General features: G+C 40.0%; 1 protein-coding gene across 1 annotated transcript in view; it reads right to left on the reverse strand.

Annotated features, from left to right (window-relative positions):
- Positions 1–1,469: 1,469 nt before the first annotated feature.
- Hsdl2 (hydroxysteroid dehydrogenase like 2) overlaps positions 1,470–13,683 on the reverse strand; it is a 39,936-nt gene continuing 27,722 nt past the window's right edge. The window contains exons 9-11 of the mRNA XM_034504002.1: positions 12,570–12,989; positions 10,432–10,560; positions 1,470–2,549 (exon numbers count right to left, since the gene is read on the reverse strand). Of these exons, the coding sequence (XP_034359893.1) occupies positions 2,437–2,549; positions 10,432–10,560; positions 12,570–12,989 (662 nt within the window). The 3' untranslated portion in view covers positions 1,470–2,436. The remainder of the gene's footprint in view (positions 2,550–10,431; positions 10,561–12,569; positions 12,990–13,683) is intronic.

The following is a 13,683-nucleotide window of genomic DNA, read 5'->3' on the forward strand; positions in this document are numbered from 1 at the left end:
AACTCAGAGAGCTGCATGGCTCTGTCTCCTGCATGCTGGGATTAAAAGTGTGCACCACCATGCCTGTATTTAAGCTTTTCTTCACCTAGAATTTGTTCTGTCCCAGGCTGGTCTTGAACTCCAAGATCTGCTAACTTCTAGGTGTATAACCAAGAAGGTTAGAGGTGCTGACAGGTGGCTAACACATCTGGAGAGAGCAGGACACTTAACTAGTGGGCAAGAAAGAAGCAGAAAGAAAGAAATGAAATTGGGGCTGAAGAATGGCTCAGTGGTGAAGGGCTCTTACTGCTCATGCAAAAGACCTACAATTGGTTCCAGCACCCACATGCTGACTCACAACCACCTGTAACTTGTTCCAGGAACCTGATGCTCTCTTCTAACCTCCACGGGCACCAAGCACACTCACGGTACACATATATACAGCACTCATAAACATGAAATTAAATAATTTTTAAAAAGAAATGATATCTTTGGTACTGTGTTTGTTCATTAGGTCCAAGGACAGGTTACAGATTGGGTGGTTTTTGAAAACATTAGCAAAGAGATTTTTTTTTTTCCAAGACTCTATGATGGTGTCTTATTAGGTTTGTTGTTTTTGTTTTAATTTTGGTTAGTAGTTGTCAAGTATGTTTGGTTTGAGTCATAGGTATGAAAAACAAGTGGACTATATCATAAACCACTATAGAGAGCAGAATTTTAGCAGAACCATTATACCTGGCATGAATTCCTGGGAAGGTTTGAGTCAGCCAAAGACGATAGGGCACAACAGGGTTTCAAGTAACTTATGGTAAACGCCCAAATGCATGTCAATGTAACAAATATATCAAACAAAATTTGACATCTATATGGCATGAATAAACCTGGAGAATATTACAGCAAGCGAAGGAAGCCTATTAGGAAGGAGGTGAAGTGTGACTCTCCACAGACATCCGGAACAGGTGAGTCAGTAGCAAGGGGAAGTTGCATAGGACTGACGTCTTTGGTTGATAGGGGACATACATTGAAGTATATGTTTGGGGAAGGGTGATAAAACATTCTGATTGGGGCCTACAATATGGCTCAGTAGGTAAAGGCACTTGCCTCTAAGCTTGATGACCTGAGTACAATTCTGAGGACCCACACAGTGGAAGGTGAGAACTGAGTCCCCAAAAGTCATTCACTGACTCCACACAGGATACAAAAGAAAGAAGGGATAGAGGGAGAGGGAAAGGTAATTTTTTTTTAAAGGTTCTAATTTATTGTGATGATGGTTGCTTAACTCTAGGGGGAAAACATTGTATTATGTATTTAGTGAATAAATTACATAGTGATTTATGTATTAAATAAAATTGGTTTTGTTTTGTATTGTTCTATTTTTGAGGCAGGTCTTACTTTATTCCTCAGATTGGTGTATCTGTTCTTAGTATTCACCATTATATTGGTGGATCAGTGCAATATGATGAGAAAAAATAAATAAAAGGCACATAGAATGGAAAAAAGAGATAAATTCACCTTTATTTGAAGATAACATGATTTAAAGAATCTGTTTTTTCAGAAGCTGCTAAAGGTAATAAGTAGGTATAACTACTTCAGGGCATAAGGCATACTCACATTAATTATATTTTTGTATGTTAGCACTTGAAAACTCAATAAAGCCAGGCATTGTATCTCATATCTATAATAATAGCACTAAGAAAGCTGAGGCAGGAGGACTGACCTGAGTTTAAGGCCAGTTGGGTTAACTCATTTGGAAAAAAAAAAAAAGGAAAAGCTAAAAATTTTAAGATATCAAGAATAGTATCAATAATATAAAATGCTTGTAAGTTAAACAAAATTCTGCTTGCAGGTATTATGCACTGAAGTCTATAAAAGTCTATAAAACACTGCCAGGCAAAACAAAAGTCCTTAAAAAAAAAAAAAACAGGCCAGTAGTGGTAGGGCAAATCTTCAATCCAAGCACTCAGGAGGCAGAGGCAGGCAGACCTCTGTGAGTTCAAGGCCAGCCTGGTCTACAGGGTGAGTGAGTTCCAAGCCAGTCAGGGCTACAGAAAGAAATGATACTGCAGTCCCTCACCCAACTCTCACCCAAATGTATTTGTGGAGATAAAGTAGCTTTATTTTTACATAAGAAGTTTTGTAAACAGCTAATTTTATTGCTTGATACCAATTGGTTGTTCATGATACATACTTTTTGCAAGAAGGTAATGAATGAAATAAAGGCATAGAGGGGGAAATTGGGGAAAAACCACAATATATTAGGATGTCACTTAATTAAACTTGTACTTGATTGGTTAGTTGTTTTAGTTACAATTTCAAGTCTTATAGATACAGAAATTCTACTTTTTTTTCCAGAACAAATGTATATGTCCTTATAAGACAGTGGGGGAGGCAACAGATTTCTAACTGCTAAGCTTTTTACTTCTGAGGAGAAGAGTCAACATTGGTACTTCCTGTCCTTCACAGTCTGGAATTCATGTGGGTCATTAGCTTCTCCAATTTGATTGCTAGGGCCAAGTTTCCTTTAATCTTCAACTTTCCTGACATAAATGCCATGGTTGGCTTTAATTTACCTAAAACGAGAAATGGGACAGAGAAAGCAGCATTAGTCTCCTAAGGAATATGCTACTTGAAGAACACACACTCTAGGAAGAAGTCCCAGAGTTACATAAATCCCAGAGCACAAAGATGTTACACAGTTCTTCATATTACTATCTAGGGAATCTTACTTCCTGACTTGGATGTCAACAGTACCCTACAATACAAAAGATAACATAAGAAACAGTCAGCAGAAAGTAATGGCAAGAAGCTAAAGATGCTACATTTATGCATATGCCGGTTACAGTAGTAAAGAAACATAGCCCCCAATGAATTCTGGTAGGCAAATACTATGTTATTTAATTTTCCAATCTGTTATAGCTCATTAAACTCTTTAACTACTTCAAGTTTAAATTAAAAAATCAAATGGTATAAAAATGTACAAAATATTTACAAATGATTATTAAGCTGGGCATGGCGGCATACATCTTGTAACCACAGCGCTTGGGAGCTGAGTCAGGAGAATCATAAGTTCAAAGCCAGCCTGAGCTTAACAGTGACATTGTGTCAAGACAAACAATGAAGACCATTAACTATACAGTGGTTAGGAGCTGGGGAGATGGCTCAGTGTGCACTTACTCCGCAGGTGTTAGTATCTCACTGCAAATCCTCAGAGCCCAGGGAAAGCTGGGCACTATAGTGCACACCTGCAATTCTACTGGTCCTACTTTGAGATGGGAGGCAGAGACAGGAGAAGCCATGGAAGCTTGTGGAAAGCTAGCATGGCATATACAGTAATGAATAACAAAGACACCCTGTCTAAAGCTGGAAGGTGAGGGCTGACACCCAAGGATGTCTCTGACATCTCTGCACAGTGGTACCTGAACATGTGTACTCATAAACATGGAAACAAATATACTAAACATTTTTATTTTTTAGCATAATATATGTAGGGATGGAGATATGGCTCAGTGATTAAGAGGCCGTTAAGAAGATCTGAGTTTGTTTCCTAGTATTTATGTCCAGTGGCTTACAAATGCCCATCACTCCAGTTCCAGGGGATCTGATGCTTCTGGTATCTGAGGATGCTTATACACACATGGCATACCCACATACAGACACACACACATACACACTATTTAAGAAATTATTTTTTAAGTATAGTCTATGAACACAAAAGTTCATGTTATCATTTTTCAACCAGAGAAATGTAGGCATTACAAATAGAATTATAGCTATGTAATCCCAACACTTGGGAGGCAGAAGCAGGTGGATCTCTGAGTTTAAGGCCAGCCTGGTCTACAGAACAAGTTCTAGGACAACAGGGCTACACAGAGAAACCCTGTCTTGAAAAAACAAAACAAAACAAAACAAAATAGTCTATAGAGAAAAATACCTTTCTTTTTTCTTTTTACTATTAATTCACTGTCAGTTTAATCTGAAGCACAATGTTAATAGGAAAACTGAGGCTCAAAGAGGATTTTAATTTGGCCAAAGTTACACAGCTCATATGACAGTGCTTCATGTATGCCCAACTACCATTTGTGACTTCTAACATTCTGCCAGTTTAGACATTGCTCATATCTCCTATAGGAACAACATCTGTTTGTTACATTGGTGACTTATCCCATCTCTCAGCTCTGTGACATATGCAAGTTCAAAACACAGTTAAAAAAACTAAAATAATCAATGCTTTTGGAGATTAATAATAATAATAAAGAAATAACAATATTGAGGCTAAAGACATGACTTAACCTAGTGACCCGAGTTCAATATTCAGGACCCATATAAAGGTTCAAGGAATGAACAGAATCTACAAAGTTGTTCACTACCTCCACAGAAGTGCCATGGCATACACACCCATGCACTTCATACACACACACACACACACACACACACCCCTCACCTTCTCTTCTCTCACACATATACTGTAAAATATTAACTCAAAATGGTTCTAGACTTAAATGTATGAAGTAAAATTTTAAAGTCTTAATACAGAGATATTATGGGTTAAATGGAAACATCCCCTGTAGGCTCCTATATTTGAATACCTGGTTCCCAATTTGTGGTGTTGGTTAGGTATGAGGGTACAGAATTCGTCAGATGGGAAGCTTGCTGGAGGAAGAATTTATAGCTCTGTCTAATCCCACTCGCTGCCTCCCTTCTCCCCCTGCCCCCCCCCCCCGCCATGTGCAGCTGTGATGTGAGCTCTCAGCTTCTGTGCACCTGCTGCCTTGCCTTAGCCATGGACACTTCCTCTGGAACCATAATGCAAATAAACTCTTCGTTGTGTAAGTTGCCTTGGCCATGGCATTTTATCACATTTACCAGCAGGAAAGTAACTAATACAAATGGTAAAGCTTTGTAACCTTAAGTTTGATAGGGAGTCTTGGATACAACACTAAAAGAACAAGCAACAACAAAAATGTAAATGTATACTCCTATCAAAATTTTTTAAATGTTACTTCAAAATACACAAATACACCATCAAGAACATGAATGATGGGCTGAAGAGATGGATCAATGGTTAAGAGCACTGGCTGCTCTTCCAGAGGACCTGAGTCCAATTCCCAGCACCCACAAGGCAGATCACAACCATCTGTAATGGGATCTGATGCCCTTTATGGCATGCAGGAGTTCATGCATTTATACACAGAAAATAAACAAATCTTTAAAAAGAAAGTGAATAAAAAACCAGAAGTATTTGCATACAATATACCTTGATATATAAAAATAATTCTTAAAATTCATGGACAAAACACAAATCAATTTAAAGGGGGGAGTTAAAGAGCTATCCCAGTGGCTAAGAGCACTTGCTGCTCTTCTAGAAAACTTGAGTTTGTTCCCCAGCAACCACATGGGAGCTCACAACAGTCTATAACTCCACTACACTTCAAGGGGATCTGATACCTTCCTTTGGTTCCATGGGCACCAGGCATTTAAGTGGTGCTCAGACATACATGCAAACAAAATACCCATATACATAATACTAAAACTTGTAAAAAGAAGGACTGAATAAACATTTCTCTAAGACATTACACAGATAACCAATAAGCACATTTTTTTTTAAAAGGTTCGATACCATTAGCAATTGGGGAAATAGAAACCAAAACTTTAAGATTCTTGTAGGATGGTAATCATTTTTTAAAAACAACAGAACTAAACCCTAGTGCTGTCAGGGGCAAGAATTAAGCAACAAAGTCTTACATTCCCTGGGGAAATGGGAATGACGATACCACCACAGAATAGCCCAAAACAGAACAACAGTCTCCAGCTCCACAGCCTGCCAGTCGATGAATGCTAAACAGTGTGTGCTGTGAGGGCATGACGGCATGTGTCTGTAATCCAGCACTTTGGAGGTGAAAACAAGAATCTCAGGAGTTAAAGGCCAACCTCAGCTATACATCAAATTTGAGGGCAGCCTGGGCTACCTGTCTGAAAAAGAAAATAATATGGTATAGCCATATGACTAAATATGCAACAAGGAGAATAAAACTACTGATACATAAATGAATCTTAAAGCCTTAAGCTGAAAAAAGCCAGATGCATAATACTATACACTTTTATTCCATTTATAAAAAATGAATGGAGTTGGGCAGTGGTGGCGCATGCCTTTAATCTCAGCACTTGGGAGGCAGAGGCAGGTGGATTTCTGACAGAGTGAGTTCCAGGACAGCCAGGGCTATACAGAGAAACCCTGTCTTGGAAAACAAAAAACAAAAACAACAAAACAAACAAAACAAACAAAAGAATGGAAAAACAGGAAGCAATAATATTTTGCTATGGACTGGATGGAAATAGGAACTGACTATAGAAGGAGAATTTTCCAAAATAATAAATACTGCCAACAGTCAAGCTTGTTGGTAGATGACTAACTCTAAAAATATATTAAGAATCATGTTCATTTATTTTAATAAATTTTAGAGTATAAAATTTTACCAAAATGAGGGGGCTGGAAAGATGGCTCAGTGGTTCAAAGCACTGGCTGCTCTTCCAGAGGACCTGGGTTCAATTCCCAGCACCCACATGGCAGTTCACAACTGTGTACAACTCCAATTCCAGGGGATCTGACACCCTCACACAGACATACATGCAGTCAAAACACCAATGTGAACAAGGTAAAAATATTTTTTCAAAAAATTTACCCAAACAATATTGATAGAGGAAAAACAAACTTTCAAAGAAAGTTACTAATCACAATGTACTCAATATATGTACCCTTCCTCAGATAAAGTAGTCTTTTTGTTTTGTTTTGTTTGTTGTTGGTTTTTTTTTTTTTTTTCTCCAAGACAGGGTTTCTCTGTGTAGCCCTGGCTGTCCTGGAACTCACTCTGTAGACCAGGCTGGCCTAGAACTCAGAAATCCTCCTGCCTCTGCCTCCCAGGTGCTGGGATTAAAGGTGTGCACCACCACCGCCCGTCAATAAGCTAGTCTTAAACAATTTATTTGCTTTCCTTTTTTCTTAATGATAGAGACCTCACCTTGTTGTCCAGACTGGCCACAAACTTCTAGGTCAAGCAATCAGCCTGCCTCAGTTCCCTAACAAACTGGGATTACAAGTATGTGCCATCGAACCCATCAACAGTTTATTACTTCCTGTTTTGCTACACAGTGACCTCTACTGGCCACAGAGAGAAATTTGTTATTTTAGGTTTTTGTATTTACAGTGTATGTGCTTCTAGATAAATAGACATAGAAATGGCTGTGATCTCTAAAAGAGACATCTTAGGCTCCAAGGTCTAAGCTGTATCCATATAAGGAAGACATTCATAAGTACAATGCAAGGACAAAGGCAGGATGTTCCCAGTCTAAATGAGCCTCCCATAACTCATGAGTTGGGGGACTCTAGCAAATGCAAGAGCACACTCATAAAAGAAACAGAAAGCCCATGGGCTCAAGCTTATGTATAAGGAAAGGTTCAAGCAGCCACTGAGCCATGAGTGGGGCTGCCAGCTCTGAAGGTGTGCAGGAGGGTTAGTTCAAGTCATCTTCAGCTATACAGTTTTCCAGGCCAGCCTGGACTACGTGAGGTCCTGTCCATTGATTAGAAGGTCAGTCAAAAGTGGCCTTCAAGATGGCTTAGCAGGTAAAGGTCTTTGCTGTTCAAGCCCAACAACCTAAGTTAAACACCGAGAACTTACTCTACAAAATTATCCTGACCTCCACCAGTTTGCTGTGGCATGCACATGCTCCCCCACACCCTAGCCACCCAGCACCTTCGCACACATAAATAATAAAGTTTAGAGATAATTATGGAGACATATGGATTCATATCCTAGCTCCAACATCTACTCAGTCAATATCTCATCTTGGGATTATTACTTAATTTATCAGAGTCTCAGTCACCACCTCTATAAAATGATGAAAATGATTTTTTTTAAGATTTACTTATTTTTATTTTATAGGTATGGGGTTTTGCCTGCATATATGTCTGTGAAACATGTACATATAGTGCCTGCAAAGCCAGAAAAGGGGGTGTCAAATCTCCTGGGACTGGAGTCAGAGAAACTTGTCAGCCACAGATTTGTGCTCTGACAGAGCAGCCAGTCCTTTGAACCACTGAGCCATATTTACAGCACCTAAATGCATTCTTAAACCACAGCAATTACACAATAGTTATTAAGTATATTTAATTTATTCAGATTAGACACTGTCAATGCCTTTTGTTTCATTTTGTTTATTGAGACAGGATCTTATTAAATAGTTCTGAATGACTTCAAACTCACTACACAGAGCCTTGTATTCTCAATCTCCCTGCCTTAGCCTCCCAAGTGCTTAGATTATAAGCATGTACCACCTTGACCAACATAATGTGTTTGTAATCGAAACTGTCCTTAATTAAAAAAAAATCTATGATTCATTTTTACCAAACATTAGGCTGAGTATGGTGGTACACACCATTAATCCCAGTACTTAGGAGGCATTGATTATCTTTAATTCAGTGCCGATCCCTGATCTCCATCACAAGATCCATGACAGCCAGGAATACATAGAGACCCTGTCTCAACAAACAAACAAACATTTACTGATCACTAAATGTATCAAAATGCTGCTTAATCTCAAATAAGAATATAGGGGTTTAGTTTGGTTTGGTTTTTCAAGTCAGGGTTTGTCTGTGTAGCCCTTGTTGTCCTGGAACTCACTTAATAGACCCAGCAGCCTCAAACTCTTGAGATCGACCTGCCTCAGCCTCCAGAGTGCTGGGGTTAAAGGTGTGCACCACCACTGCCCAGCTTAAAAAATAGTTTTTGAGGGCTGGAGAGATGGCTCAGCGGTTAAGAGCACTGATTGCTCTTCCAGAGGTCCTGAGTTCAGTTCCCAGCAACCACATGGTGACTCACAACCATCTGTAATGGGATCCAATATCCTCTTCTGTTGTCTAAAGACAATGATAGTGTACTCATATACATAAAATAAATAAATCTTAAAAAAATAGATTTTGATATTCTAAACTGCTATAAATGACTGGAGGCAAAAATTAATTAAAATGATATAATGTACAATTTGAAAAGATCAAATATAATAATGATATAATTTTGCTTTTATAAACATATATATACATATATATGTTTATGGACATAAATATATGCGTATAAGATGCTAATCCAAATGAATTGATGGTTGTCCTTTCAATGGTGTAGTAAAAAAATGTTTTTTTTAAGTTGCTTTCTCTAGTTTTGTTCGGTAAACACTTAATACTACCGTAAAAGTTAAAGTGGGTAGGGAGATGGTTTGGTGAGTAAGAATGCTGCACACACTTGAAGACCTGAGTTCAAATCCTCAACACTTCAGTAAAGAGCTGAGTGTGTCTACACACATGCCTGTAACTCCATCATAGTGGGGATCTGAGAAAGGAGGATTGCCAGGGTTTGCTATCTGCCAGCCTAGCTCCAGGATTCAGGAGAGCCCATGTCAGAAGGGAATATGGAAAAGCATAGTAGACCAGGATACCAGACGTCCTCATTTGGCTTCTACATGTGTGTATATGCTTGTGCATTTGCACCTGAACATGCATAGAGAGCACATACAGATAGCACACACACCTAGACAGCACACACACCTAGAGAGCACACACGTCTAGAGAGCACACACACACACACACACACACACACACAAGTTCCACTTTAGTCACTGAGACATCATACACAAACTACCTCATGTACAGTGTAGACCACTAGCATCCCTTATTAGAACTGGAAAAGGGGGCTTAGAGGGCACAGAATATACTTAGATACCATTTAACAAGATTTAAGAAAAGTAAACATATGAGTGGTACTTTGTATTTCATTACATGTAATATTTTTAGGTTAGAATATTATAATGCCTTAGTTCAGAGTATTGTTGCTAATTTTTAGAATTTGTGTTAACTTACCTGTTTGAATAGTATTCTAATAGAAGAAAATAGAACAATCACCCTTAAAATTATTTTGGCACTTTTAGAGCTAACTGGGCAGAATGTAAAATCATGCGAGATTCCCTGAGATAGAGATCCCACAAAAGCAGGGTACCAGGGCACAAGAGACTCCTGTCTCCTGTCTGCTTTATGGCATCTGGTGAGGCAGGAGTGAGGTACTGCTGACGGCTAGCCTCCAGTGGTTACACTTTGAAAATACAGTACTTTAGTTCGGGTAGAATAAAGACTACTTAGCAATCCTTGTGGATTATTCTCTGTTTCCAATGTTACATCATTAGCTTCTTGGTGACAAGAGAGCTCTACCTCAGTCTCCCATTTGTCAGATGAGGTAGAGGTGGGACAGAGGCAGCCTAAGAGCGGCCTCCCAAGACCATGTGCTTTTCAGCACAGAGTGCTCCCACTGCTGGGAATGTTTCTGAACCTTGATTATCTAGAAAAGAAACAAGTAGAATATCCAAAATTTTCCAACTGAAACAAGTGAACTAAGAGAGTTGAAAACTCACCTGAAAACATTTTGACAAAATCCTCAGTGGCCATGCTCATCACCACGTCTGCCCGGTCAGAGGGCTCTCCGTGCCCAACCTTCCCGCCTCGACTCTTCAGATCAAGGAACCAGGTACCACCATCTTCACCTGCAGCCAGATATGTGAAAATTCCCAACTGTATTGACTGTATTACTACAGTTGTAATAATCTCCTAACATGCTGTCCTGGCTAAAATCCTCAGGCTCCCATCAGACTCAGTACTTACTATGGTCTAAGCACTGTGCTAGGTTCTGAAGATCGTTCAGTAACAAAAAGAAAAGCCAGGTTCTTCTCCACAGAGGAAACAGAGGTGGGTGTGCTGATAGGGCCAGCAAAGCTGGAGTCGTGAGATTCACACAGAACTTACAGCAGTGCTTAGGAAGGGCTGGGGCAAAGGAAACGGCTCAGGTTTATCAGATGCAACACTTGAGTTCTTCAGTTTGTAGACAGACAGTGGAGAAGAAAACAGAGGCTATTAAAGAGGAAGCCAAGAAAAGCAGGCATTTCCAGAAGGAAGAAGTGCCCAAGCACCTTGGATTCTGTGGAAGAGCAACAGGGAGGACTAACAAACCCACTGGTACACAGCCCTCAGCTAGGACCATTGGGAAAACAAACCCTGGGGAACAAAGAAAACTGGAGCGAAACTATGGAAACATATGGAAAACTATGTTCCATAGAGTGGGCTTCAGATAAAAGCATGCGTGACTCTGAAAGAAAAAGACAGGAGCATGGTCTGAGGTTATTGTTACATTTTGTTCTAAAGATAGAATATAGTTGAGAACATTAAAATAACCACTGGAAAGGAGGCTGCATGTACACAAGCTGAATCAAAGGCACAGTTAGCAGAGCAGTTCCTGAGGAGGCCAGAGGAGACGACATCTGTAACTCGGATACTGCTAGTGTCACCCATGGACTACTTCGCTGTTACTGTCCGTCAGATCCAACCCCGACTGACTGGATCAAACTCTACATGTAAGGAAGGGTCTACATATAGTTAGTTAAGCTGGAGAGGCACTGCTGGGAGCTAAGCTCCATCTACCTGGGAGGAAGAGGAGGGCCTATGACGGCCGATTTATGTACGTCTGATGACAGAAAGCTGAAGTCATTGCTACTTGCAGGTTTCTGAAAACAATCTGCTGTGGGAAATGAGGCAGTAAGGTGACAAAAGAGAAGTCTAAGGTGCTGCGTGGCCCTATGTGAAGAGGGATAACAGAGGAGTCCACCAGTCCAGCTGATGTTACTGCTTTGGTTTTTATCTAACAAGATTTGGTAGCCTTGATGCAGCTCTGGGAAAACCAGGCAGTTTGAGTCATCCAGAACTAAGCCTTTGACAAGAGGTCACGGCATAAGCACAGAGGCTTCAGCAAGTTTAGGACATCAGCAAAATATAAGAAGCAGCAGACCATGAGCTCAGAAACAAAAAGGACGAAGGTCCACTTACAATTAGACAGAGAACAGCATAAAGGGGGACAAAGTTTGCACATAACAGAACTAAAGTAGCTCTTGAAACTACCATTAGTCCATGTTACTTTTATTATAGGAAAACGTGAGGACTTTGTATTGGTTTGGTTTTTGAGACAAAGTATCTCTATGTAGCCCTGACTACTCACTCTGTAGACTAGGCTGGCCTCAAACTCACAGAGATTTACCTGCCTCTGCTGACCCCTCCCCTGCACCAGGGAATGCTAAGATTAAAGGGGTGTGTGACCGCACCCAGCTCATATGTAGAGGTTTTAGACTGAATTCAGACTGACCTAAGTCAAAGATAAAAATGGATAGCTATCCACAACTGATAAACTATTGTATTTTACCTCTACATCACTTCTATGTTACCTGTACAGTACCTGTCCATTTATGTAGGATGTTTCTATTATATACGCCAAGCAATTATTTAACATTGAAAGTATATGCCATGACAATGTATTCTATATATGTTTCCATGTAAACAAATCTTAACTCAAAAAATATAAATTGATAGTTACTTGTTGTTTTTGAGTATCTATATTCCATAGCCCTAGATATAGCTAACTATCTAGGTACTAAAGGCTGGTTTTCTTCTAACAAAAAGTGTCCCCCCTGCTTCCTAAAAGCTCCAGATCATGAGACACAGTCTTCACCTGAAAGTTCAAACTGATAGACAGCTTGTGTGGCTCGAACAACCTCATCACTCAGAGAGTCCTTAACAATTCTAAAGGTTTCTTCCACAGCTCCAAAGTGTGCTTTTGGTGGTAGCATTGACTGCACGAGCGGCTGTGGCTGTGTCCGCTGCTGTGTCCGCTGCTGTGTCCGCTGTTGTGGCTGCTCCTGAAGCCGAGGCTGCTCCTGCTGCTGTGTCTGCTGCTGTAGCTGCTCCTGCAGCTGAGGCTGCTCCTGCTGCTGTAGCTGCTCCTGCAGCTGAGGCTGCTCCTGCAGCTGAGGCTGCTCCTGCTGCTGAGGCTGCTCCTGCTGCTGAGGCTGCTCCTGCTGCTGAGGCTGCTCCTGCTGCTGAGGCTGCTCCTGCAGCTGCAGCTTCTCTTCTTTCACTTCTGGCACAGGGTCTGTAAAATATAATTTACATAAAAAACATTAAAGTTTTGGCAGTATAAGGCCAAATGATTTTAAATGCAATGCAGTAAGTGGCATCTAAAAGCATAAATATAACTGATAGGAAAAGTAGCCAACCATGTCAGTTATGGCTGTGAATGCTAAAAAGCTATCTCTTCTAAGTAAAAGGTTGGCTTTTAAAATAGGTTACAACAACCAAAACAAAGTCACACCTAAACAATACAATGTTTACACAAAGTAACTGCAATTAGAGGAATGTTAATCACCTTTTTGGATGGCTCATCTAAGTTGTAAAACCAAATGAGAAAGAAAAGATGCCACAATAAGAAAGACAGAGATCTGGAAAATTTGGCTTGAATTAGTACACAAGTAAATTTTACTTTGTCTATAAATAAAGTGTATTCACCTAATCCTTCCCTCACCTAATCCTAATCGTGAACCTAAGTTCCATCTCCAAATCCTATAGGTGACAGTAGAGAACCATCTCCCAAGGAGTCTCCTACTTCCACATGTGTGCCACACAAGATGCATACCCATATGTCTGCATGCTTGCATGTGCTTGTACACACACCAACAAATAATTTCTAATGTGCTGAAATAGGGCTGCAGATTCAGCACGTTAGAACTTTTGCCTAGCATGTACAAGGCCTTAGCTTTAATTTTGGTAGTACCACAAAACACACACAC

The sequence above is a fragment of the Arvicanthis niloticus genome, chromosome 5 (assembly GCF_011762505.2).
Source record: "Arvicanthis niloticus isolate mArvNil1 chromosome 5, mArvNil1.pat.X, whole genome shotgun sequence".
Taxonomy (NCBI): Eukaryota; Metazoa; Chordata; class Mammalia; order Rodentia; family Muridae; genus Arvicanthis; species Arvicanthis niloticus.